The sequence below is a fragment of the Alternaria infectoria genome (genome assembly GCF_024043175.1).
Source record: "Alternaria infectoria strain BMP 0036 chromosome Unknown scaffold_23, whole genome shotgun sequence".
NCBI lineage: Eukaryota > Fungi > Ascomycota > Dothideomycetes > Pleosporales > Pleosporaceae > Alternaria > Alternaria infectoria.
Genome location: NW_026250712.1, coordinates 83,447 through 108,861, shown reverse-complemented (window position 1 = coordinate 108,861; position 25,415 = coordinate 83,447). Strand labels below are relative to the sequence as shown.

The window sequence follows — 25,415 nt, the reverse complement described above, 5'->3', positions numbered from 1 at the left end:
AGACGCTCGGGGTGCATGATGAGCACACGCGACGTCGTCAGCTGCACCCTGCCACCGGTAATCTCCCCTGGTACGGTTCATCGTGCTGCACCCCAGATGTGCAACTGGAATAAGGCTGCATATTCACGGTCATCGCTTGACACTGCTTGTTCATATTCTATTGTGGTCTACACATAACTCTGTATAATCTTCATCCACGCTGCGCAGTCCACGCCGCACAGCGCACTCACTCATCTCATTTGACAGACCATCTGAAAGCTAGGCATATACTCGGCCATGGAAGACGATCAGGGTCGGCTTCCCGCTTTTATCAAGTTTCCGACTGGCCGAGCACAGCAGATGTGGTTTGTAGGATCGCTTAGCCTGCATGCATAGCTGATCATGTGAATCCGGCCACTGGGCCGAACACCACTCTCGGGCGCGACGTCTCGCCATCATCCCTTTTTCTGCGGACTGGTTACGCGACAGACATCGTGGCTGTGCTTATATCGGTCATGAATTGCATGCCCTTCAGTCCTCAAAGTCGAGCAGTCGCGAGAATTCAGTCTCGCCGACGCGTCGGAACTCGGCTCCTGCTGCGAACTGCCCACTTGCTTCCCACGCTTGCATGGTCGCTTGGTCGTATGGCCCATTAATCTCACCTTCTGGTGCGTTGAGCCAGTGGAACTCCCACTGCAGTGTCTCCGGGTTCGGGTTCTTCCAGTCCTCTCCAGTCTCACGCTTGTACTGCCGCATGATGGATTCGCGGGGCAGTTCGTAAATGTCCTCGACGCCCCGATCAGACAGCCGACTGGCGCATTCGGTTATAGAATCAATCACCTCCTTCGCCTTGATCGCTGCAGCATCCTGCGACGGATCTGAATCGACCTCCATATCCTGGTTCTTCTTCTTCTTGGCCCAGTTTTTGGCTGGCTTCTTCGGTGCTGCCTTGCCGTATCGCACGAGAGCCTCCATGGGTGTCTCGCCAACGTCCAGGTGCGTGATGAGGGTCGATAGAACGTCGCTGGTCACGATGGAGTCTTCGGCTCGTTCTCGTGCCTTTCGCTCGGCATCCAGCTTGTCTTGCGCCTCCTTTGCCTTTTTGATGTCCTTCTTCGATATGCCGTCCAACCACGAGTCTTGGGCAGCTTCAGGGTCAAAAGCCTTGCGCACAAAGTTTCCTGCTTCGTCAAAACGACCCTCTTCCTGCTCGGCGCTCATGTTGAAAGCATCCAGCTTGGGCGCATGCTTCTTCTTGCCACCTGCACCTATTTCCTCGTCGACGTCGGATGGGACGTGGTCGCGCAACTCGTCATCTCCCTCGTCGCTGCTACTCTCTACTTCATCGGTTCTGCTCTTCGGACCCTTGGTGAAGTCGACAGCTACGTGGCCCCCAGACTTGCTGTTCGCTTCCTGGCCTTCGATCTCGGCATCGTCCAGGAAGCGCAACTTCTTCTTCTTTGTCTGATCTCTGCGCAGTCCTTCGTCCATGTCATCGTCCTTGTCATCTTCGGCGAACATGTCGTCGTCATCGTCCTCGGTTTTGGGCGGCTCGTCCTTGTTGGGTCGGGCTTCTGCGCGCGCCTCGAAGTTCTCCGTGGAGCTGTCTGAGTCGTAGCCGTCGATGTTGACTGCGTTCCGCTTGATGCCTGCGCTTTTTCCTATCACGTCAGCCTCGAGAGCAGGATCGTCATCATCTTCTGCATCCGGAGCCAGCGTGGAGGGGTTGCGCGGGTCAAAGCGGGGTTTCTTGGTGGAATGTTCGTCGGCGTCCATGTGGTGGGTTCGCGTGAATTGCTCGCCAGCGCGCTTCGGTCGCGCAGGATTGTATGTTCCACTAGAGCTGGCCATGATGATTAGCGACGTTGCGCGATATTCTGGCGTCGAGGTTTGGCGATATGTGAGTCCAGGCGGCCAGGCAGTGACGTCGGACGCGATTAATTTGAAGCTTGGGCCACGACGCGCTAATCGGAGTTTAGCGGACTTCTCACTGGCTCAAACGGCCCGCTGTACTGCTACCAACCACGGTCGTCATCCCAGGCCTCTCTCATCGAAGACATATCACTTCCACCACCTGCCCGCCGTTACCTAACAATTCCTGACCCATTCACTCCCCCCCGGAAGACCCTCTGACTCACTGACTCCGCACACTTAAAATGGTAAGAGCGACCCCACCACCTTCTTTGTCCTACACTCACCAGTACAGTTCAACCCCAACTTTTACGACCAAGACGATCCCATGGCCATGTACCAGTCCCTCGCCGCACGTCGCGGCGGCGCTCCTCGACGCTTCGATGAGTACTTTCGATGCTATCCCATCGTCATGTTGCCTGGCCCGGAGCGCCACGAGGCAAACCACGGCGGCAAAGTGTTCCTCCCTCCGAGTGCTCTGGACAAGCTCACCAGGCTGCACATCACATACCCCATGCTCTTCGAGCTCATAAACGGCAAGGCGGACGGGAAGAAGACGCACGCAGGTGTGCTGGAATTCATCGCAGAGGAGGGCAAGATCTACCTGCCATACTGGCTTATGGAGACACTCCACCTGGAGCCCGGTGACCTGCTACAAGTCAAGTCGACCGACATCCCTCTCGGCACCTTTATCAAGCTGCAACCACAAGACTCGTCCTTCCTCGAAATCTCCGATCCCAAGGCCGTGCTCGAAAACGCGTTCCGCAACTTCTCATGCCTTACAGTCGGCGACATATTCACCTTTTCATACAACGACAACGTGTATAGCATAGCAGTGTTGGAGGCAAAGCCAGAACACCCAAGCAAGGCCGTGTGTACCATCGAGACCGATCTGTCAGTCGACTTCGCTCCCCCAGTAGGCTACCAAGAGCCCCAAAGGAACAGCGGCACAAGCACACCGCGCAGTGGAAAGGGCGTCATGAGCGGCAAAGGCGGCACACTACACGCTCAAGGCACCATGGCAGACGCGATCAACTACGCGGCTATCGCGCCATCATCGACGACCGCCGCCAACGGAGCCAAGGCCACCTCCTCAAATTTCCTCACCACCGGCCACAAGCTGCTCAAGAAGGGCAGCAAGGCGCCCACCCCACAAGCCTCCACCCCCATCGCAGGACAGTCATCAAACCCACCTCCGACAGTACGACGCACCAACGGCCCGCAGCCGCTCAGACTACCACCCAACAAACTGTTCTTCGGGTACGAGATCAAGCCACTCAAGGGCAAGGAGGAGGAGGGCGAGCAGAAGGATTCGAAACACTTCGAAGGGTCTGGGCAGTCTCTGCGCAAGAAGAAGGGCGACAAATGAGGTAGATACCCGAGCGGATGGTGCTGATAAGATTTGCAATTCGGATGTTCCTCAGAGCAGCATTGTGTGGCGCTGATAACGGGAACTGGGACAAGGACATGGCGTACGGCGTTTGATACCTACAATTCTAGTTATGTGTAAAATACATAAAGCACATATTTCATCCATCTTTTATGATATCCATCTCTGCGTATATGACCAGTTCACTAATTTGCAAGGATAGTCCCCACGTGTCTAATCTGCAGTTTAACATTTCTCAAGTCATACGTGCATCCGATTTTCGCTCCTCCATCCTAGCAAACACACCTCACTTTCAAATACGTCAAACAGCACAAGCATAAACGGATTCAAGAGTATTGTATCATCAATGAAATTTTCTTGCTCAAGCTAGACGATCAAGTCAAGTGCTCAGCGCATATGCACCGCCAAAGTAAATCCGGCAGAGGCAAGTCTGTCTCGCGTACCAAAGCCCCAGTGCCGTCGTCAGACTGTGCATATTCCGCTCAAAATGTCTGACGCAGCATGCACACTCGCTTGCGAAGCGGATGCAGAACCAGTGATTTCCCCTGAACTAGAGAACGGGGGAAAGAAACAGAGATAGTGAGGTGGAGAGATGGAGAGATGGAGAGATGGAGGGATGGAGAGAGGCCAAGACAGCCTAAACCATCTCATCAAGCTCCTCATCAAGAACCTCCTCTTTGACACCAATGTTCTTTCCACCATCACCTCCTTCACTACCATCTTCTTCAACACTCTCCTCCTCCTTCTTCTTTGCCTGAGTCTTCGCCTTCTTGGCTCTCGGTTTCTTACTCGGCGTAGCTACCTCGTCCTCCTCACCATCTGCGCCATCTCCAGCCTCAGCGCCCCTCTTCTTACTACCGGGTGTCTTGCGCGGCGTAGTAGCAGTCTTCTTCGCACTATGACCCGCCCCGCCCTCTGGCAGATCCCAGGCAAGGTCAAGGTAGAGGTCGCGTTGTTTGACGCGGAGTGCGGAGATGCGGTTGCGGATGCTGCCGATTGAGGTACCTGGGTGGAGGGGTTAGCTTGGGTGGAGGGGGTTGGGGGTTGGAGATTGGATGTTGGGAGGATGGTGGTAGTGGGGGAAAGGTGGTGTACCGTAATGTGAGAACAGCAGGCGGAGACGTAAGGCAAGAAGTGTAGATAAGAGAAGAGGGGGAACATACCAGGAAACGCAGAAGACAACTGAGGATACTCATCTGGCTTGACGTAGCGGCCTTGAGTTAACAGGAGGAGCTATCAAAATCATTAGCCGTGTTGCTGTGAGGTGGAGTATGTCGTGATGTAATACCTTTGTATCGTTTGGACCTTCCCATTTGAACGGCTGGAATGGTTGTCAGTTCACTGTACGCAAATGGGAGCTGAGGAAGATGTCACTTACACCACCAGCCTCGCCAACATCGCCGTTGGTAGCTGCCTTCTTGGGTGGCATGGTCGTTTAAGGGTATGTTGTTGTGGGGGTTGAGTTGGGAAAGGGTCCACGGCTTGCTGGGTTTCTGTGGTGAGGTGGATGGGGTAAGAGAGAGGAAGAGTGGGCGTGGAATCAGTCTAAGAGACTGAGTGGGAACGAGGAATTTATACGTGTGTCTCGAGCGGGAGATTAGGCGTGCGAAAGAGGAGAGGAGAGGTGAGAGTGAGATTCTGCTCGTTTTCCTTTTTGGGCGAGCAGTCACCTTCACCTTTTGCATTTGACTCACCGGGAAGAGAAGACACGGGAGATTCGCACTAGTCATCTTGGATTTTCAGGGTAAAAGATAAATCCCGCATAATTGTGCTGAATGATTCATACCGCCCCGGCGGGGCCAGAATGCGCAATAATCAAGGCACTCAGTCATGCTCTAGGTATCGATTCCTAACGAAGTCGTATACGTAGAAACCGACTTATTCTCGCCCCAAGTTTGTCGTCTCAGTATCCCAGAAAGATCTACATATCCTCATCAAGAACCTCATCTTTGACCTTCCCATCATCCTCCTCTTCGACTTCAGCCTCAACACACGCCTCTTTCTTTGCCTTACCCTTTGCCTTAGCCTTCCTGCCACGCGGTTTCTTCGCCTTCGGAGTCTCCTCCTCAACGTCATCTCCCTCTCCCGCCTCAGCTTCAGCACCCCTCTTCTTGTTCTTGCGCGGCGTAGGCGTCTTCTTCAGCACTGCACCGCCGTCTGGAAGTGTCCAGCCGTACTCATCGAAGAGCTTGCGTTGCTCGACGCGGAAACGGGAGACTTTGATTTTTACGCCGTTGAGGTTTGTTCCTGTAGAGGGTGGGGTTAGTGGGTTGTTGTGATACGGGGGTGTGGATGTGAAGGAGAAGGTGTATTGTGGGAGGGTAGGTGTTTGTAAGTACGAGGGAGAGAGGGGGAGTGGGAGATGTACCAGGGAAGACGCTAACAAGACGCTCGTAATCTTCGGACGTGAGGTAGCGGCCTTGGGTTAGGATGAGGAGCTGGTTCCGCTTTGTTAGTTCCAGGTTCAGTATAGGTAGGAAGGAGTTGGCTTGCCTTGTTTGCGTTCTCGAGTGTCCAGCGGAATGCCTAGTCGCAGACGTTAATCAAGTGGTTCGAAGAGTTTGGGAAAGTGAGTAACATACACCGCCTTCAGCCTCGCCGCCCTCAGCTGCTGCGACCTTCTTCTTGGGATGCATCGTTGGTGAAGTGGTTTGTTGGTATGGGGAACCGAGATGGGGGTGTTGGGTTTGTGTGGGTTGGTAGATGGTGTAAGAAAGTGGGAATGTGGTGGTGGTGGAGGAAGAAGAGGGGAAAAGGCAGAAGATATGAGGGACGTGTTAAGTAGACGATGAAAAGTGCGGGATTGAGGATAGTGAGGGTGAGATCCGAATCTGGATCTGTGCAAGATAAGGAATTTCAAGCTCACCTTCACCTTTGCACACTCAGCGCGAAAATGGAAAATTACAGAAGACTGATGTGGAAATGACTTTTGCTTGGCCGATTAGATGCCGCAGATGCTGCAAAGTGCATTTGTACTGCCAGTTTGCTAATGTTCGAGGCAGTGCTACTCAGATAGTTCGCATCATGGAGAATCAGTAGAACCCATCACACGCTCCCACGCCCGTCCTCCCAAGCGCCCAGAACGCCTAAACACCCTCTTCAACCACCTCCTCCTTGACGCCGCCATCATCCCCATTCAACTCACGATACAGCTCATCACCAAGCCCACCATCCTCCTCAACCTCCTTCTTAACGACCTCCTTCTTCCCCTTCCTCGCACGCGGCTTCTTAGCAGGCGACTCCATCTCACCAGCAACCTCAGCAGCACCATCCTCGCCCTTCTCCGCACCACCCTTCTCCCTCTTCTTCGGCGACTTGCCCGGAGTCTTTGTAGGAGTCTTCTCTGCGTCACAAGGGAGAGGCCAACCCAACTGCTCACAAAGCGCACGCTGCTCCTTGCGCATCTTGATGAAGCGCTGGCGGATGGCGTCCCAGTTGGTGCCTGCTGATCGTTATGTTAGTAACTAGATACACAGATACACAGACAGTGCGGATTGGGGAGTGTGGAGTGTGTAGGGGAAACGTACCGGGACCAGGGAAGGCGCCGACCATCTTGTGGTAGTCGTCTTTTGTGAGGGTGCCGCGGTTCATGGCTAGTAGGAGGAGCTAGGAGTTTGAGTTAGTGGGCTGTGAGGAGGGTTGAGGAGGGGGTTTGGGGGATGGGGGATGGAACTTACGGTGCGCTCGTTTTCGGCGGTCCAGCGGAATTTCTGAGGGGGGTTGTTAGTAAATGTGTATGTGAGTGGTTCTGGCGTGTACTTACGCCATCGCCGCCGGTGTCCGCACCGTCATCGCCGGTCTTCTTCTTTGGTGGCATGGTGGTTGTTGAAGATGGGTTGATCGTTGAGTGCTGTTTGACGGTTGCGTGCTGGATGCTCTGCTCAGATTGTCCGACAAGAGAACGTTGGAGGATGGTGTAGAGAAAGAGACAGAAGGTTGTGAGGAAGCAGTATTGAGACAAGCCACTAGGCAACCAGAGGTGACGAGGAAAAGTGAGAGTGAGATACCGTGCTGCGTTGCGCTGTGATACGGACCATCAACAAACAAGCGCGCCTTCACCGTGAAATCCAGCAGCGAAGCACCGGCGCAAAAAGAGCACGATGCACGAGGGACGAGAATATCTACATTCCAGTCAAGTCAAAAACAGCCGTCGTCAAAATCTCATAATATTCTTCTTATCTATCCAAACCCCAGTCCCAATATATACACACACACCCCTCCCCCCGCACCAATCCACCTCATCTCCACCCCCACCCCCACAAAACCCAAACCCCCTCACATCCTCATCCCCTCAGCAATAACCTTATACTCCTTCCTCTTCTTCTGCATCCCTTCCCCGCCAAACCTAACCTTCGCAACCCCAATCCACTTGCTCAGCCCCGGAAAAAGCATATTCTCCCCCACATACGCGGCCGCAAAATTACCCAACCCCAGCACCAGAATAAACACCTTGAACTGCGTATCTAGAAACGTGAGTTCCATCGCTTGCATAACCCACGCGGCGGGGTCGAACAGCATATACAGCGTAATGGCGAGGGTAACGAAGATAGTCGTGATGAACGGCAAATTGCGGCCCATGGGTTCGCGATACGGTTTCCCGACGCTGAGGACGACGGCGGAGAAGATGTATTGGAAACACGATGTAAGGAACAAGGCTGTGTTTTGGCTGTTCAAGCTGTTGCTGTGGTTGGGGTCGAGGACGGGGGGTTGATACCATTCCTGTTTCTGGACGTAGTGGAAAGCTATGAATTGGACGAGGATGCAGAGAACCATTTGGCCCAGTAGCGGCGTAAGTACCTTTCGTGATACGAGATTGGCGGTGGGCCGTTTGCGGCTGAGGATCGGGTAGGCGCCGGACCAGCCCATGAAGATGGCGATGGGCAGGATGAGCAAGAGGTCGATGAAGAGGAATTGGAAGTCGCCGAGGTTGCTCGCGCTGGCGTACAGGAAGGAGACGGAGCAGAATTGGATGGCGCTGTAGAGCGACATGTACTTGAAACAGCTGAAGCTTGTGACGAGGGCGGCGCGACCTTCTTTGATGACCTGCGGGACGCAGGAGATGTCGAATTGGCGGGATGTGAACGGTGCGGCGACCGAGGCCTCAGCTTCAGAGAGGGAGATACCCACGTCGGCTGCTTTAAGGGCACCGCAGTCGTTGGCGCCGTCGCCGCAGAAGCCGACGCAGTAGTCGATGGATTGAAGCTTTTCGACGAGTTCGTGCTTTTCGTCGGGGGACATGCGGGCGAAGACTTGGCCGCAGACGAGCATCTCGCGGAGGACGGATTCGGAGGCGAAGTCGACGATCCAGCGGAAGACGTCACCGCTGACTGCTAGGCTGTAGTTGCGGAGGTTGGATATGTCGTAGGGGAGGGATACGTCGGCTTCGGGTGGCGGCGGCAGGGGCTTGAGGGTGTTATCGTCGAGCTTGAAGACCGGGTCATCCACACTTTCCCAGCTGAGCTTCGACAATGCCGTCCGAGAGTCACCCTCTTCGAAGTGAGGCACGAAGCAGTGAGCAGTCTTGTTGATGAGGCCACACTCCCGAGCTACACTGATAGCAGTGAGGATGTTGTCACCAGTGCACATGACCTTGCGGATGTTGGCGCGTTCAAGCTCTTCGATGACAGGGGCCGTGCTGTCCTTGAGCTTGTTCTCGAAGATGATGAAACCGACAAAATCCAGGTCGCTCTCTGCTTCCTCACGCTTCATTTTCTGAGTCTTGAGCCAGTTGAGCTTGGGGATTGACTTCGTAGCGCAAGCGATGACACGGAATCCACGATGAGTGTAGAAGGCGAGAAGTTCCTCGTAATCGGTAGGAAAGCTGTCAGGTCGGCAGATCTCTTTCATGACTTCAGGTGCACCCTTGACGTATACTTGTCCGCTCTTAGAGCCGAACTGGCGGACGATGACACTAGCCCTTCGTAGCTGTGAGACGAACTCGAAAGCCTTGAGTACGCCAAGCTCGACTTGCTTTCTGTTTGCTTCATCTTCAACATCGTCGACGTCATATTCACGGCCTGGTGGAGGTCGAGCAACAGATGGCGAAAGCTTCTGCTCAGGGTCGTCGTCACCAGCGTTGCCGGCTTTCTGTTCTCCTTCTTCGTAACTCCAGCCGGTAAAGTCGAACATCTTGACATCGAGTGGGTCGCCTACTAGCTCATCATCGATCTTACGGAGTGAATGACAGGTGGCCATGGTGTACAGAATCGTCTTGTGTGCGAGGTATTCGACAGTGGGGTCGCGGTCGTGCTGCGACGCAGGGAGAATGTCGTAGGCATCTGGAAGCAGCTCACTGAACCTGTTCCTTGGTCGCTCGACTACGCGGACTCCCAGAACATCAAGACCTTCCTCGGTAAGGGTTCCAGTCTTGTCAAAGCAGACGACATCCAGCTTGCCACCAACGTTGACTCGCTGTGGACTGATACAGAAGATCTGCTTCTGCTTTAAGCGCGAGAGGGCAAAGCTGGTACCGATGGTGAGTGTGGCTGGGAGAGCAGGAGGAACGACAATGGTGATCAGATCGAGGGCTCGTACAACGATCAGATGCCATGCGAGGCCTAGGTGCACAAAGTTGATGAAAGACGCGACGAAGCCAATCATAGCAATGAATGCCATGACGGAGATGTACCGGAAGGAGTCGCGGTAGAACTTGAACCCAGATGGCTTGGGGAACAGCATCGAGCGGACCAGTGCGCCCTTGGTGGTGTTAAAACCAGTGCGCACAACCATAGCCAATGCAGCGGCTTCGTCATCAACGTGATCTTCGTGTGGTCTGCGAGCGCGGATGATCTTGGTTCCGCTGAACAGCATGTGTCGTGCAACTTCAGGATGGACAGCCGAAGCGCTGAGGTCTAGGAGGTCTAGAGCGTGGTTCGACATGGGGACCTTGGAAACAGGGATCGACTCGCCAGTCAGCATACTCTCGTTGACAATGCAGTCTCCAGAGAGTAGCAGACTGTCGCAGGGGAACAGAGCAAGGGAGGGATCGGTGACTTCGTAGACATCTCCAGGTACAAGCTCTGCAGAGTCGATGTGGGTCCAGAAGCCGCTGCGTAGTACACGAACTTCGCATTCGAACTTTGACACCTCACGCAGTCTTTTCATGGATGCCTTTGTCTCGATAAGTGTGGTGACAATACTGACGGCCGAGATGATGAAGATGGCGCAGGCATAGTAGTAGTACTCGTCCATGGACCAGAGAATCAGACTGGCGATCTGGAAGACGTAGAAAGGATGGAAGACCTCATCAACCAGGAGCTGACCGATAGTCTTCTCGGCGATGTCGATGACGTTCTTTCCGAATACAAGCTCGCGGTAGTCGCGCTCGTCGTTGTCGAGACCCTCGCGGAGGGCAGAGACTTCGGTCCAGGTGGGATCTGTCCAGGTGTTTGCGAGGACGAACTTGTCCTTGATGGGGTGGTATACGAAGCGGATGTAGCGGTAGTCCAGGCACCTAAGCTCGCCGATGAGCGGGTCGTCTTCTTCGTCCCATTCTCGTGGCCGTCCCTTTTCAGGGTCGCCGAACACAGTCGAAAGCGACCGGCCGTAGGTTTGCTTGCTGACATGCTGCACAGCAAACTCGCCCCATTGGTTTTCCGTGACTATCCAGTCGCACTCCTTCAGCGGTGAGCTCTTTCCTGTTATCGCGACTCTCCATCGTGGTAACCATCTGAACAGCAGCCAGCCGAGACCCAGCGTCACGAAGCAGAGCAGCGCATACAGCGCATAGCCAATGGGCGATGTTCTGAAGCCGGCGATGACAATGGTGAGGTCCTCGGTCATGATGTAGATCTTCTGGTTGGACCTGCGCCCTCTCCAGTCGATGCCTGAGCCTGCGCTGCCTGTGGAGGAGTGCCTGCGCAACAACGGCCGCTCGGATGACTTCCTGCTGCCACTCGACTTCCGCCGCGATGGTGACGGTGAATGCGATGTTTCCGACGATATGCCCGCCTCGAGGTCCTCCAGCTCCGATACGGTATAGCCATTGTTGTACGTGCTCTCGCCGTCCTCCAAAATCGCGCTATCCTCATCCTCACCCTGTGAATCCTGCTCTTCATCGTAGAATGCGAAACTCGTCAAACTCGCGCTCGAATCGGCGCGCGACCGGCGGTGGCGGAATCCGGAGACGCTCGTGGGGACGCTCTCGCTCATGGGGCCGGAGAAGACCTGGATTGTGGGCGTCAGCTGCTGGCCAGGCTTCCTTCCACGGGGGTTGTAGGCAGGACGGGAAGGAGGCATGGGGCCGAGTTCGAATACCTCATCTTGCGCCATCTCGACATCTTCCATGAAGCTTGCCCTGAGAAAGTCAATCAGTCGCGCCCGACGCTGAGCTGGCCGTCACACGTACTCGCTCAAGTGGGAGCCACGGCGGTACATGGCGCTCATCCGGCGCGGCCGCCGCCTCTCGGGGCTCTCGTTGTCGGCCATGGCGACTTTTGGTGTTGCGAGTGGTGGGCTATTGGGCCATGGTGAGCTTGTGCGACACCAAGTTTTCTTGTCGCGTCGCCTTGGGCTTGCGAGATAGGCCGTGCGGTGTATGACGTTTGAGCTAGTCAGGGATCAACCTCCGTTCCTGGTGCTCTCATCCCGACTCAACACCCAACACCAGAAGCCATAAGATCGAACACACAGTATGTGAAGGCTGCATCACATCGGCGGGCGCTGGATCTCATGTCAGCGGATAACAAAAATGTCGCTAACTCTACTGGGAAGAAGCTCGTGATCTCTCCGGTCAGCCAACACCAAAATCAGTATCCCCGGACTTCTGGCTCGTTCAAACACCGCATATATATGCACTGCGAATCGCGCATATGGTCTCAATGTCCACTATCAAGGATGAATTGTCTTCGTCAGATGATGCGGGTTGACCTTGCCTATCGCGTCCATGATTGGATCAACCATTCCCCTCACAGCCTCGCAGGATGCAGGATGCAGGCCTTGTCATATGCCGGTCGCCAGCCTATTCGCTATTTCAGTCACCACGCCGCTCTTCCTGTACATCACACGTCTTTCACTCATTCTTTCCTCATCTCCTGTCTTGATCCGACCCGCGCAGCATGAGTACACACGTGTACCAAGCACTGGAAGGTCCAAAACACATCAGGCTGATCGCACTGCACCCGGCCTCCTCCAAAGAAGAACCTCTAAAAGTTGCGTTTTTTTCCTCGACACTGGGGGATCTTGAGGGTCGCTATGACGCCATATCTTATACCTGGGGAGAACCAATTCTCGAGTTTCCATTGTATGTCGACGACGGCACTCAGATCTGCGTTACGCAGAATCTTGACCGAGCTTTGCGATACCTGCGCCGGTCCGATCGAGACCGACTCCTCTGGGCCGACGCTGCGAGCATTAATCAGGCCGATAACGCAGAAAAGGCCGTACAAATTCCATTGATGGTCCAGATTTTCCGCGGTGCCCACAGAGTTTTGGCCTGGCTCGATCCAGGCGGTGATACTTCTATCGAACAGCACGGTATGCGGACAATTGATCACCTATCTCGGATAAGCAAGCATAAAGAAACAGAGTCAAACGCAGACTTCGGTGCAGTCATGCGATTCTTGCATCTTCCGTGGTTCAACAGACTCTGGGTAGTGCAAGAGATCGTCTTCAATTTGGAAGTCAACTTAATCTGTGGCGACACAGAGATTAATCTTCTTCGCCTGGTTTCTGCGCTACCCGTCATACAGAACGGGGTTTCTCTTCTGGGTACTGACGACAGGGTGAGACTGGATGCCATGGCCACTATCGGGAGTCTCTGGACCCACCATTCGCTCTTCGGTACCAGAGTCCCGCGTCACTTTGGGAGTGACAGTAAGGACATCACAAGCCTGGTAGAGGATTTTGCGTCTTATGCATGCACAGATCCACGAGATCGAATATACGCACTCTTTAGTATGGCAGCCAACGTTCAACCAGCTGGATATATCTCCAATAATGTCGGCTCTAGCGACTCCGACAGCGACTCTGACGAAGAGCTAGCCAAGACGAAGAAGGCCAAGAAGAGCGGAAAGAAGGCTGCCACACGCTCGTCCTTAAGCGATTCTAGCTCCTCCGACAGCTCTTCGGAAAGCTCTTCGGACAGCTCTTCAGACAGCTCCTCCGACTCCGACAGCCCTTCAACGTCGCAAAAAGAGTGTGTTGTTTCCATGAACATAGATTACTCGCTCGACGTACGTGAAACATACAAGGCATTCGCGGTCAGTTGCTGGAAAAAAAGAAGAATGCATAGAGACATGTGGACAGCTTTGTTCATGCGTCAGCACTCCTCTCGACCGGACGATTGGCCTTCTTGGGTGCCAGACTGGCGGGTTCTACCAAAGAAAATCCTTCCCATCGATGACAGAATTTTTCCCTATGGCTTCCGAGTAATCAGTGCCACGAGAACCGAAATTTGTTTAGAGGCTGGCAGGTACAGACCTCGGCTGGACAAGGATAATGCGCAACCTTATACTGTCAGATCAAAGATCTCAAGGCAATCGGTCGGTTCTGAACACTCCATTGAGACACAGCTCTTTCAGCTGTGTTCAATGGCCAATGGACCGGAAACCGCGCGAAATCCCGAGCCTCCCACCGATGAAAGACAGCGCCCATCCTGGATGTCGTATGCTACGCGATTTCCCAACCTACTGTACAGAAGAGTCAGTGAAGGCGTACTTCATTTAGATTTAGATGTTGACTCCGAACTTCCCCAAGATGAACCACAGGGGGATCTCTTGCAGAGACTCATTGAGCACCTTTCGTCAGTAACGAGGGGGACCAGAGAATGGGATCCGCGATACAGCCCCACGTCGACAACATTCAGACGTCAAAACCATAGCCATCACTTAGATCGAGCTTCCGAAGATATTTCAAATCTTTTCGTGTTTCACGACCCACGTACTCAGGTAAACTCCATAGGCTATGGGAATGTAGCAACTGAGGTTGGTGATACCATTGTGCCTATGGGAGTTTTCGACAATGGCGTTCTTGTGGATGGAACAATAACGGTGATAATACTCCGCCGTATCGATCTGATGGAGATATCTACCACCAATACCCCGACCTATCGTTTCATCGGCAGCGGCTGCATATTTGACCCGACTATAATGCTCTGGGCGTTAGGAGAAAAGCTTTTTTATCCGGTAAACCGCACATATGTCAGTCAAAAGTTCAATATAGTGTAGAACCTCTCTAGAGAGTGCCATCAGGTACGTCCACTCTACACACCCCACCCCACCAAACTCCCCCCTCAAACCCCCATCTTCGCCCTAACAAACGCCTCAGTATCATCCAAAACCTCCTGCACCGCCCTAATAGTCCCCGGCGGAAACCCAATAAACCCATGCGGCGCCCCCCTATAAATCTTCACCACACTCTCCGCCCCCCACATCCCCCACTTCGCCCCCATCAACACACTATCATCCAACAACGGATCCTCACTCCCACACGTAAACAGCGCCGGCGGCAAGTTCATTCCTCTCAAGTCTTGCCAAAACGGACTGATGGAAGGATCGCGGCGCTCGGCTTCGGTGGTGTTGGGTAAGAGGGCGTCGATGTAGGATTTCATCACGTCGTAGTCGATTACGAGGGATGATTCGTGGTGCAGCACGTGGGGGAGGAAGGAGGACATGTCGTAGCAGCCGAAGTGGAGGAGGAGGCCGCGGAAGGAGAATGTGGGGAGCGTTTTTAGGAGGTGGAAGGCGACGAGGCAGGCGAGGTGGCCGCCTGCGGACTGGGGGGTGTTAGTATGGGTGGTGGGTTGGGTGGGTTCGCAAAAAAAGAAGGAGGGAGTAGTGCAGGGAGGTAATGGAGAGAGGAAGGAGAGGGAGGGAAAGACACATACCTCACCACCCGTAAACATCAACTCCCCACCAAAAACCTCCGGACCATTCTTCACCAGCCATTCCGCAGCGTCGTAGCAGTCTTCTGCGCCGGCGGGCCAGGGGTCTTCGGGCGCGAGCCGGTATCCGATTGATACGACTGTTACTTCGAAGTGGTCGGCCATGTATTTTAGGTAGGGGTCTTGACTATTCTCCTCGTTAGCTTTAGCCTCAAATCACATCCCCATACTCCCCTTTCCTTCCCATCCCATTCCCCCTTCCCATCTCCATCCACCCATGTACTCCTCCACCCCCCTCCACCCACTCACAACATCACAACAAGGAAAGAAATGAAACCAACTTACTAAGCCTCACTCATCAACACCCACCCCCCACCATGAATATGCATATGAATCCCCCTACTCACCACCCCTCCACTCGGCTTAAACACCCTATACGGTATCTCCCTTCCAGCGTCTCGAGAAGGGAGCGAGGCGTTGTAGCCTTCGGGGAGGACGACGGGTTTGGGTAAGGGGGTTTTGCCTTCCCAGCGCATTTGGCGGTAGGCTGCTGCGCCGACCTGTGGATTCTTACGTTAGCATGGGGGTGGAGGATGTAAGATTGGGTGGTGCGGGTAGAATGGTGTAGATATGAAGGGGGGGATGGAGATGGGATGGGATGGGGAAGGAGGGGGGATAATGGGTGGATGGGAGGGAATGGGCATACCTCATACCACCGCGGTCCATCCGCCCAGATCTTAATCAACTTCTCGTTGAACTCCAGGGTCTGTTTGTCGATGCCATCGCGATCGAACTTCGAGGCGTCGACTGTGACGTCTGATTTTGGATACATGGTTGTGACTTGTCACGGTTTCTTTGTGTCCTTGCTCTTTCTTCTTTGCCGGCAGGTTACTTGAACGTTGCGAAACGGCGCCTTCACAACCAACGTCTAAAAAATGTAGAATCAGGAGGTGAAAATCGAAGATGAGTCAAACAGAACGAGACGTATAGAAGTAGTAGTAGTAGGAGTGGTAACCATGCGATTACCACGTTACATCACCCATCGGCCGTACTCCCTCGTGTTCCTCCCTTTCGCACGTATCAAAGTGGGGGCGGGGTACACCTACCACGTCCACAACACCCATGCCAACGCCCAGAACGTCACTAGTGTCTTTGATATGGTTGGCCTACACGCTGTTATTATCTCCGAAGAGAGGTGTGTACCTGCATTTTCGGGTTACTGTTTCGGAAGACTCCGGATGTTTTGCGGTTGGGGTAAGATAATACAGGTGTTGTGGCCGGTATCGGCGCGCTGGACTCACTACCATCTTGGACATCATGCGATAACATACAACCCAGTTTACGCGCAGATAGGGCAGAGCTGGGGAGGTGGAGAAGGTGTTATTAAAGTATTAATAGGACGATATAGACTACCGCACAGGTTTCGATTGCATCCGACTCGTCGACATACCCGTATGCCCATTACTCTGCCCTCCCTTCGCCCTCCGTTTCGCCTGCCGCTCATCCCGGACAAACAGCGATTTAGCTACCGAGACTGCCACCGCTGCTGTGCGAAAGGGATACATGGCGATGTCCCAAGTCATCTGCAGCATGTAGCTGATAGTACCGGCTATCCAGCTCAGCGTCATAGCAATCACGCCCGGCCGCTGACCGGTTCTAGCAGCCGCAGCAGCTAAGGCGAGTGTGTCACCCAATCTAGCCTCTAGGTCTTGGAAGCGGGCTTCGATTTGTAGGGATTGCGCCATGTGACGTTTTTCGTAGCGCCTAACTGCGCGGTTCAGGGCGTCGAGTTGGAGTTGTGTTGTTTGGCGGACTTCGGCGCTGAGTTTCTCTACGTCTACCTCGTTGTTGTTGGCGGATGGGGGGCTATCGAGCCGTCCTTCTAGTTCCGAGATTCGCTGTGAGAGTTGCTGGGTGTCGGCTGAGCGGACGGGCTCTCTTGGGGCTTCTCGGACGATGCGCTGCAGGTGGAGGATTCGCTCTGTTCGCATCTTGATGAGGCGGTTTACGGGGGGTATCTCGGCGATGAGGAGGAAGATGCTGAGGTTCGCGTCGGATACTATGCCTTCGGCGCGCATGAGCTGGCCGCGGATGGTGTGCATAAGAAGGGCGCCGAGGAGGGGACCTAGGAAGCAGCCGACGAATGCCAGCATCTCTGACCGCTTTAGGGCTTCACGAGCCTCCTTCTGCGCTCGCGAGACAGGCGCATCGGTAGTGGTGGTGTTGACCTTTGAGTCTTGCGTCTCGCCTGCTTGCTCTTCTACAGCCTCTGGCGCATCCTCCTCCTCCTCGTGTATCGTGTCGTCATATGTCGCGTCATCCGTGTCGTCGTTCAAGTATCGTCGTTGTTGTGCCTCGTGGTACCAGTCCCTGCGTCGCGTCAGCTATGAATCTCACCTATGCTTGCTGCACTCACCATGGCACCTTGACGCTCCAATGAAGGAACCATCCCGCCAGTACCAATATCAACACGTCTGTCGCGACATCTGCGCCGTTCTCTACCGTCAATCCAATGATGGCAGGGACCACGGCGGCCACTACAGGCAGCGCAATCCATCGTGACGGCTCGTCTGGGGATGCATGTCGGCCCATGTCATTCTTCCCGCCCGCTCTAAGAAGATTGTCGCTGGAGGAGCGCAGGGAATAGCGCGAGTCGGAGAGGTCGGAGACGAGGGAGCTGCGGCGTCGAGGGGCGGCTGTAGGAGGAGTAGAAGGACGCGCACCCTCAGCAAAGGTGGCGGCGCGGTTCAGCATCCTCTGGCGCAGTTGAGGGTGGATGCTGGGACTGTCGACCGGCGCACCGTCCATGGCGAGTACCGGTTGAGACGTCGGGATGGAAGAAGCAACGTGGACGACGTCGCTGCCAATGGATGCCTAGACGCCGCTTCAAGAAGGCGCGATGTGGTAGAGATGCGAGTCACCTGATCGCGATGGGTGCAGGCGCCGCGGAAGCATCGCTGAGGCTCTGGTGACGCTCACACGTACTAACGCGACCGTCGTGTGCCGTAGTGGAAGACGCCTCGGCGAGTCGTTCGTCTTACGTCATGTCTCGATGCGGTCAATTGTAGAGCTGGGACCCTCACCGAGCTTCTTCACACATGCGCTATGGCCTAGCTTCCCATGGTTTGCAAGCGATTCACTGCGAACACCATCTCGACACCAACAGGTATCCTGTGCGCATCCCGCATTCACGGCCATTCAGAGCGTGACGACCATGCCACACGTGTGCAGGCCCTCCTGCTGTGCAACCAAGCCTACACCATGACCGAGGAAACGACCAAGCGCTGCAAAGGCTCGCACAGCCTCATGGACTATCTTCCATTCGATCAATACACAATCTCGCCACTTGTTGTTCCCCGATGCTTCACACTGGGACGCAGCCATCTGCCGTAGAGTACCCCATCGTCCCAACGCACTCGTTCGGACTCCGACAATGTAACAGATGCCCACCAAACCGGGCAGGTAAATACCGGTTCCTGGATGCTCGAAGCGGGTGAGTAGGATAATCTGGCTAAACCCGCCACGTACAACCCGACCTGCAACCATGCCGCAGCAGCGGGGACTTAGCACCTCGTCTCCCCATGATTCCCTCTCTGATTGCGCTGCTACTTATCACAGACATGTCTCGTCTCTTTCTCGTTGGTTTTCTATTCAGAAGTCCTCTTTTTCTATTCAGACCCAAATGCGGACAGGCAAAAGTCTCACTTCCACTACCACAACCATACCGCCGCAACCGAATATCACGGGTACCAGGCAGCGCCCTGTCCATGCGACGGGTCAGCCCGTTTCAAACAGACTGTGATTGACGTGGGCGAGAGCGTCTGCCGATATGCTGTTCTAGCGGCATACTCGTTTTCACCACTCAAGTGAACGTAAGTCCTATTGAGCCTTATTGAAGCTTGAGACACGCATTTGCTCTATTGAGGATTTCCATATACTCGGTATCGACGGGAGTGATGGGGCTTTCGAGGCTGCTTGCCGCCTGTCTATCTCTTCCGTTGCTTTTCGTTCTAATCTTAATCTTTTCCATATCTAAACCCATCAACACTACCTGACACTATCCTGGAGATAGCACAATCGACAGCTCGAATTCCACTTTATCAACGGCTACATTCCTGGACTGGATTCAGACCTGCCGCTTTGCAGCATCGAAGATAACTGCCCATCTTCGTTGGTTGCTCCCTCCTCTTGACATCCGCTACCATGTCAATGACATCTGCTGCTATGGCAATGACATCTACTGCTATGTCTTTGACATCTACTGCTATGTCTTTGACATCTACTTCTATGGCAACCAACACACACTCCTACGAAGCTTACTGGACTGGAGATGCGGCGGGGACGTATGAATACAGCACCAACATCACCATGGAGGAGATGAACGCACCCGTCTCCACTCAGGCCATCCTCTTCATCACCCTCTCCTTTCCAGCCTTCCTCCTCTGCGTTGCACCAATGATCTGGCATTTCCGTCAAGCCAACGTCGCAGCCGGGTCACTCATCTTATGGATTGTCCTCCACAACCTCTTCAACTGCATCAACCCGCTCCTCTGGCCCCGCGACAACCTGACTGAATGGTGGGACGGTGCGGTCCTGTGCGACATTCAGATCCGGCTCCAGGTCGGCAGCTACGTGGGATTGACCGCCTCGTTGGCCCTGGTATTACGCAAGCTCGCCAACGTTATGGATACACGCAATATCACTGTTTCGACCAGCCATAAGAGCAAAGTCAAAGCGAAGATCTGGGAAGTCTTTTGGTGTTGGGGCGTGCCGTTGTTACTGATGGGCATTTACTATGTCACCCAGTACAATCGCTATGCAATCGTCGGTATTGCTGGGTGTTGGTCTGTCCACGATGCTTCATGGCCTAGCATGGTCATTAGTTTCATGTGGTCAGCCGTTGGCATTGTGATTGATTCGTACTGGGCAGGTAAGTCTCATCTGCTTCCTCCATCATATCACCCTACTAATCATTCAATAGCCCTACTTATCTGGCGTCTTTACCGATACCGACGCGAATTCCACCGCCTTGTTGCAGCGCGAAACACCACGTCCTCACGCTTCATCCGCCTCTTCCTAGTCAGCCTGATCGTCATCTCCTTCTATCTGATCTACACCATCGTACTGCTCATCCAGATGGCCGGAAGACTCCACGACCATTACTCCTGGGACAGAGTCCATGATCCCGAGAGATGGAACAGAATCACAAGAGAGCCCGGGCTGGGTAAGATCAGTATTGAGAAGTGGGTCCAGATCGCCACGGGATTCATCATCTTCGGCTTCCTCGGCACGGGAGTCGATGCAAATGCTCATTACAGAGGTTTATTGGTCTTTATGGGAGCTGGCAAGATATGGCCCAGCCTACTACCCGGATCGGCCAACAGGAGGAGACCGACTAGTTTCACCGCTCCTCGTGGTTGGACTACATACTTTTCCAGCAAAGCAAAGAAGATGTCGTGGTTCGGTGCTTCTGACTCTACACAGTCGACATCAACGAGCGCGGATTTCAAGAACGATACTTGGACCGCGTCTACATATAATAACCCCGTGGCTCTCGATTCGATCCCCCGCTTACACAGCGTCACAACGCAAGATACCTTGATCTCACAGAAGAACGACGGAGACTTGCCTTCGCAGAAGCACGATCACTCCCCTTCTCCATCATCATCCCCAACAACTCCCCGCCCCCCATTCTTCTCCCGCTACTTCACCCGCCCCTCTCTAAACGGGCCTCTCCTCCCCTTATTCTCCTACCGCAACATCACCGAGATCGCTTCCAAATCCACCAGTCCTTCCACCCACCCAACCACCAAACCATCCAACTCTTCCACCACCCCCACCGCATCCACAAACACAAACACAAACCCCCCCAAACCCCCGACCCCAACCCTGCCCCCCGGCGTCCACACCCGCGCCTGGGCCGAAGACATCTCCTCCTCTCCTCCCTCCGCTGGCATGAACAATGAGGCACACGGATATGGAAACGGAAGGGGTGTGCATGTCGTGCGGGAGGTGCATCAGCAGCGGGATAAGAAGCGGGGAGGTGAGTTTGAGAGGGTGGGGAGGGAGATGAGGGAGTGGGCTTGAGGGTGGGAAGGAGGATGGAGGAGTGGATGGGTGGGGTGGGAGGATGGGAGGACGAGGGAGGTATGGGAGGTTGGAGGGGGGTAATGAGCATGGGGTTTATGATATCTTAGCTGGACTTTGTTATTTCTACTTTCGATTTTTAGGCTTGGTGAGGGAGTGTGGTGGAGGATGTGGGAGTGATGAGATCGCATGGGTTGGTAAATCCGTGGACTCGAATGAATATATTGGTATCTTGAGTATACGTATGGACTTGGTGATTGTTGTCTGATGGTAGTCTTCTGAAAGCGTGACGATGGAACATAGTGCGTGAGGTCATACAGCAATGAGTGTAAACACGATGCGATGTTGGCCCGCAGTTAAGCTACGCGATCTAACTTAATCACCAGAAGGCCCATCGGGTTTGAATGCGAAGTCTAGAACCTCACGCGTGTGGAGTGCGTATCAACATCGCCGGCGGGGCCTATTCACACAGCTGTCGGCTAAAACTTTGGTCGCGCACATTGCATCATGTCAACCTGGGAAGGGCTGTCGCGTTGGGGAACATCACGTCATATCAGTTTGATCACGCACAAAGAAAGCAATATTGTCGTGAAGCATTTTTGATTCCGTTATCGCATGTCCACATGGCGACGTATCAGTCAAAGGCAAGCCTCCACAAGAGGTAGCGAGCCGGTGTTAGAGTGACCGTCGTAATCGTGTTCAAGTAAACTCCCAGAGAACCCCAATGTGCCATTCAGGCGATTGACCAGCATTCCATGACATTCCTCAGTCCAGCACAGTCGTCACCTCCCGAAGTAGTAGTTGAAAGCTCGCGTGCCGCAGTCCGCCGTGTGACGTAGCTTGAGGGCCGAATCGCGCGGTGGAGTAGAGTGAGTTGCGAACCGGTCGGAAGGTTGTGCGTAGAAAACGTGTCGTTCAGTGATCATTTTCGTTCAGAACTGAGGTGGGTGATGCTGAGATTGAGGGGCGAGACGTTTATTTGCTGGGGGTTTGTTAGACGCGAGGGAGCAGGCGGTGGTAATGTGGTAGAACTTACGAACGAGCCCTAGTCTTTCTTCTCTTGCGCTTGAGACGGCGAACGCGCTTCTTCCTCCATTTGGCTCTCATCTTGTCGGCGGGCTGTGGTATGAGGTCAGCGGCTGCACTTGAGAGTGTAGAGGCGCCGGCGGGTGCAAGGACACTCGAAGAGCAACCATTGCACTCAATTGAGTGTCGCGAGCGCCGCCATGGCCTGGAATATAGAACTTACATTGCTGTCGAGATGAGTGTCGTGAGTGTAGAACAAAGGTAGGAGCTCAGCGAGTCGAAATACCTAGGTGGGTGCGGGGCTCGCTTAGCTAGAACGGCTTAGCGCCCAGCCCTGAGGCAGGCGCCAAGCGTTCACGCGCGCCGCGTCACCTGCCTTACGTCAAACCTCAGTCGCGTCATCACCAAAATCATTCCAGGGCAGTGTTATCGACGGCGGAGGAGTGTTGTACGATGGCAGGTGAAGCAGTGGCATGGCTGCAAATTAAAGTCGCGGGTGACGGTGCTTACGGTGAGTCGATGTCCTTCGATTCATGATCAACAGACTAACGCATGCAGGAACGCACGGAGGCAGGATCGAAGTGTGTGGGAATGAGCAGTTCAATCTCGGGAGGGATCCAGAGCTCTGGTCAGAGCACTGTCTTCCTCGCTGTGATATGAGCTTGTTCTAACCCTTCCCACAGTCGTTACTCATGGGCCGATGACCTTACCATTTCAAGGAAGCATCTTCGCATCCATTGCATTCTCTACGAACAAAACCCGATCGCCAAGATCGCACCGTTCGTCTATGCAACTGATCTCTCTACAAACGGCACTCACCTCAAGAAGAGCAATTCGGAGTACACGGCGTCCCAGGACGTGGGCATCCTGATGGGTCCCAAGAGTACATTTCTCCTCGAGGATGGGGATGAGCTTCGCGTTTCAGAAACCGTCACCCTGATCTACTGCTCGAACACGCCGGTAGAGCTTGTGAAGTTGACCGACATCCAGGAGCGAGAGCGACAGACGTTTGCTTCGCGTTACCTCCTCACCGGTCGCTTGCTCGGCGAAGGTGGTAACGGCAAAGTCCTCGTAGGCATCAATCAGGAAACACAGCGACAACTTGCGTGCAAGATCGTTCGACTAGACAACATGTATGACACCTTGGCGTTGTCGAACTTACGCCCACCCACCGGAAAGCGAGCGAAGCATCAGAAGTCGGTAAAGCAACAACTGCCGACCAGGGTTACCAACTGTTTCCGCGAGTTTGACATTCTCAAAGACCTCAGCCATCCGAACATCATCACCATCGAAAAGGTCTTTCGGAGTAACAATACCATCTACATCTTCGAAGAGCTCGTCACAGGCGGCGACTTATTCTCCTTCATCGAGTACAAGGAGGGTCAGATCGACAGTTTCCAGGCCGCCACTATCATCTACCAGATATTGAACGGAATAAAATACCTTCACGACCAAGACATCGTACACCGAGATCTAAAGCCAGACAACATACTCATGTCGTCTCTCGAGGACAGCGCTCGCGTCGTCATCACCGACTTTGGCAGTGCTAGGTTTCTCCCAGGGAAGAGCAGCCAAAATCCCGCAAAGGCCAACAAGTACCAACGTATGTTCTCGCTCGTGGGTACCTTGGAGTACATGGCGCCTGAGATTCACAAACGCAATAGGGCCATTCCAGCCGAGCACGGCTACTCAAGATCTGTCGACATGTGGTCCATCGGCACGATTGCAGCCACACTACTTACCGGAGACACGATGTTCACTGATCGCAGACACCCGGAGTACCACACGAATCCTCAAGCTGTGATCATGGGTCTTGCAGCAATCTGTGACCTAAGTCACCTGGACGACCCGCATCATCCTTCATGGGGCGGTGTCGGCGACCGACCGAAAGACTTCGTCAAGAATCTACTCATACTCAAGGAAGAGGACCGAATGACAGCGTCGGAAGCTCTTGCGCATGATTGGTTCTCCTCCTACCCCGAAGATCTTGAGGACATGTACGCGGACTCCATTGCAGACTGGGAACCTCGCGAAACAAGCCACGATCTGGTCGAGATGATTCCCAGGTCTATGGCGAATAGCGCCGCTGCAGGTATGACCGGCGGAAGTCAGGCTCCAGCGACGACTTTGCGCTACTTCGCTCTTCGTCAGCCTACAAACACGCTCCGGAAGCCTTCGTCCCAGCGCTGGCGTGCAAATACCCCGTTGCCGTCCATCATGCAAGACCATGAAGCAGCCCAGTTCGCTAGTCAGTTGCAGGCTCCGTCATACGACAACAGTGATCCATTTGATCAATACCGACAGCGTCAATCACTCTCGGCTATAAGCGCGACTGGAACAGGTATGTATCATTCACGTGAAGATGCAGATGATGATTCCGAAGGCTCCGAAGCGAGCTTGAACGGTGTTACGGACGACTACTCGCAGCAAGAACATTTCGAATATCTGCCGCCGCCTCCAGAGCATGATTCCGTTCTGGTAAACGAGACGCCCATCGACGTCTATCATCAACGACAGTGGAATGAGGATCAAGGACATGATTCGATACTCGTATATGAGACGCCGCCTGAATTCCTTCGTCAGCATACCCTTTCCTCAGATGATGACCTACCGACCTACGATATGTGGGCTTATGATGACGCGTCAAGTGTGCGCAGTGCAACTCATGTCGCAGGAAAGCGAAGGAAGCTCTCGCACTACGCTTGATGATATTATCTTCTTGATCTCGAACTAATCTACAGCGCCACTAACGCTAAGCAAAAGCAGTCATGGGTATATAATGTGATGTAGCTTTCTTACTCATGCCACGGTTTTTTATCGTCGTCGATGCACACTTCCTCACAGCCTCCTAGCGCCGTGACTGCCGACATGTGCCTCGTCCCGCGTGAAGGAGCCTTTGTTAGTAGCAGCTTGTTCATCGTTGCAAGCGCTTGCTAGATGGTGTTCAGCATGCTACATCAAACACTACACTGCTAACACTGGTAGACAAACATGGCTTCTCCCGAGTTTCCCTATCGCAAACCATTTGACTCTACGCAGGTCTACGCGTCCAGCAGAGGGGTGTACCGCTCAATCCGTACACCATAAAGATTATCTGAAGCTCGGAACCAATACTCTGCTCTATATATCGACAACGCCACAGCAGTGCGAATCCATCTTGGTAATCCTACCTTCCTCATCTTTTCGCATGATATACGTATA

At 53.9% G+C, this 25,415-nt stretch overlaps 10 protein-coding genes across 10 annotated transcripts; 3 read left to right on the top strand and 7 right to left on the bottom strand.

Moving 5' to 3' along the window:
* Positions 1–510: 510 nt before the first annotated feature.
* On the bottom strand, positions 511–1,755 carry J4E92_009345 (uncharacterized protein; the record flags this gene model as incomplete). Its single annotated transcript, XM_051500693.1, has 1 exon — positions 511–1,755. One exon carries the CDS (start codon positions 1,753–1,755, stop codon positions 511–513), a length of 1,245 nt encoding a protein of 414 aa, XP_051349040.1.
* A 380-nt stretch (positions 1,756–2,135) lies between these two features.
* Positions 2,136–3,259, top strand: J4E92_009344 (uncharacterized protein; the record flags this gene model as incomplete). Its single annotated transcript, XM_051500692.1, has 2 exons — positions 2,136–2,138; positions 2,186–3,259. The coding sequence occupies 2 exons, from the start codon at positions 2,136–2,138 to the stop codon at positions 3,257–3,259; spliced, it is 1,077 nt and encodes a 358-aa protein (XP_051349039.1).
* Positions 3,260–3,917: 658 nt separating this feature from the next.
* J4E92_009343 (uncharacterized protein) lies at positions 3,918–4,709 on the bottom strand (the record flags this gene model as incomplete). The annotated part of the gene is made up of 4 exons (XM_051500691.1): positions 3,918–4,285; positions 4,444–4,513; positions 4,569–4,601; positions 4,659–4,709. 4 exons carry the CDS (start codon positions 4,707–4,709, stop codon positions 3,918–3,920), a joined length of 522 nt encoding a protein of 173 aa, XP_051349038.1.
* A 492-nt stretch (positions 4,710–5,201) lies between these two features.
* J4E92_009342 (uncharacterized protein) lies at positions 5,202–5,916 on the bottom strand (the record flags this gene model as incomplete). Its single annotated transcript, XM_051500690.1, has 3 exons — positions 5,202–5,527; positions 5,649–5,727; positions 5,863–5,916. The coding sequence occupies 3 exons, from the start codon at positions 5,914–5,916 to the stop codon at positions 5,202–5,204; spliced, it is 459 nt and encodes a 152-aa protein (XP_051349037.1).
* A 450-nt stretch (positions 5,917–6,366) lies between these two features.
* On the bottom strand, positions 6,367–7,097 carry J4E92_009341 (uncharacterized protein; the record flags this gene model as incomplete). Its single annotated transcript, XM_051500689.1, has 4 exons — positions 6,367–6,725; positions 6,808–6,886; positions 6,958–6,990; positions 7,044–7,097. The coding sequence occupies 4 exons, from the start codon at positions 7,095–7,097 to the stop codon at positions 6,367–6,369; spliced, it is 525 nt and encodes a 174-aa protein (XP_051349036.1).
* Positions 7,098–7,555: 458 nt separating this feature from the next.
* On the bottom strand, positions 7,556–11,707 carry J4E92_009340 (uncharacterized protein; the record flags this gene model as incomplete). The annotated part of the gene is made up of 2 exons (XM_051500688.1): positions 7,556–11,576; positions 11,628–11,707. The coding sequence occupies 2 exons, from the start codon at positions 11,705–11,707 to the stop codon at positions 7,556–7,558; spliced, it is 4,101 nt and encodes a 1,366-aa protein (XP_051349035.1).
* A 2,803-nt stretch (positions 11,708–14,510) lies between these two features.
* On the bottom strand, positions 14,511–15,933 carry J4E92_009339 (uncharacterized protein; the record flags this gene model as incomplete). Its single annotated transcript, XM_051500687.1, has 5 exons — positions 14,511–14,993; positions 15,105–15,288; positions 15,447–15,455; positions 15,540–15,661; positions 15,808–15,933. 5 exons carry the CDS (start codon positions 15,931–15,933, stop codon positions 14,511–14,513), a joined length of 924 nt encoding a protein of 307 aa, XP_051349034.1.
* Positions 15,934–16,510: 577 nt separating this feature from the next.
* J4E92_009338 (uncharacterized protein) lies at positions 16,511–17,909 on the bottom strand (the record flags this gene model as incomplete). The annotated part of the gene is made up of 2 exons (XM_051500686.1): positions 16,511–17,471; positions 17,518–17,909. 2 exons carry the CDS (start codon positions 17,907–17,909, stop codon positions 16,511–16,513), a joined length of 1,353 nt encoding a protein of 450 aa, XP_051349033.1.
* A 1,479-nt stretch (positions 17,910–19,388) lies between these two features.
* Positions 19,389–21,188, top strand: J4E92_009337 (uncharacterized protein; the record flags this gene model as incomplete). Its single annotated transcript, XM_051500685.1, has 2 exons — positions 19,389–20,031; positions 20,083–21,188. The coding sequence occupies 2 exons, from the start codon at positions 19,389–19,391 to the stop codon at positions 21,186–21,188; spliced, it is 1,749 nt and encodes a 582-aa protein (XP_051349032.1).
* Positions 21,189–22,870: 1,682 nt separating this feature from the next.
* Positions 22,871–24,920, top strand: J4E92_009336 (uncharacterized protein; the record flags this gene model as incomplete). Its single annotated transcript, XM_051500684.1, is given in 2 exon segments — positions 22,871–22,878; positions 22,898–24,920. 2 exon segments carry the CDS (start codon positions 22,871–22,873, stop codon positions 24,918–24,920), a joined length of 2,031 nt encoding a protein of 676 aa, XP_051349031.1.
* Positions 24,921–25,415: the final 495 nt, after the last annotated feature.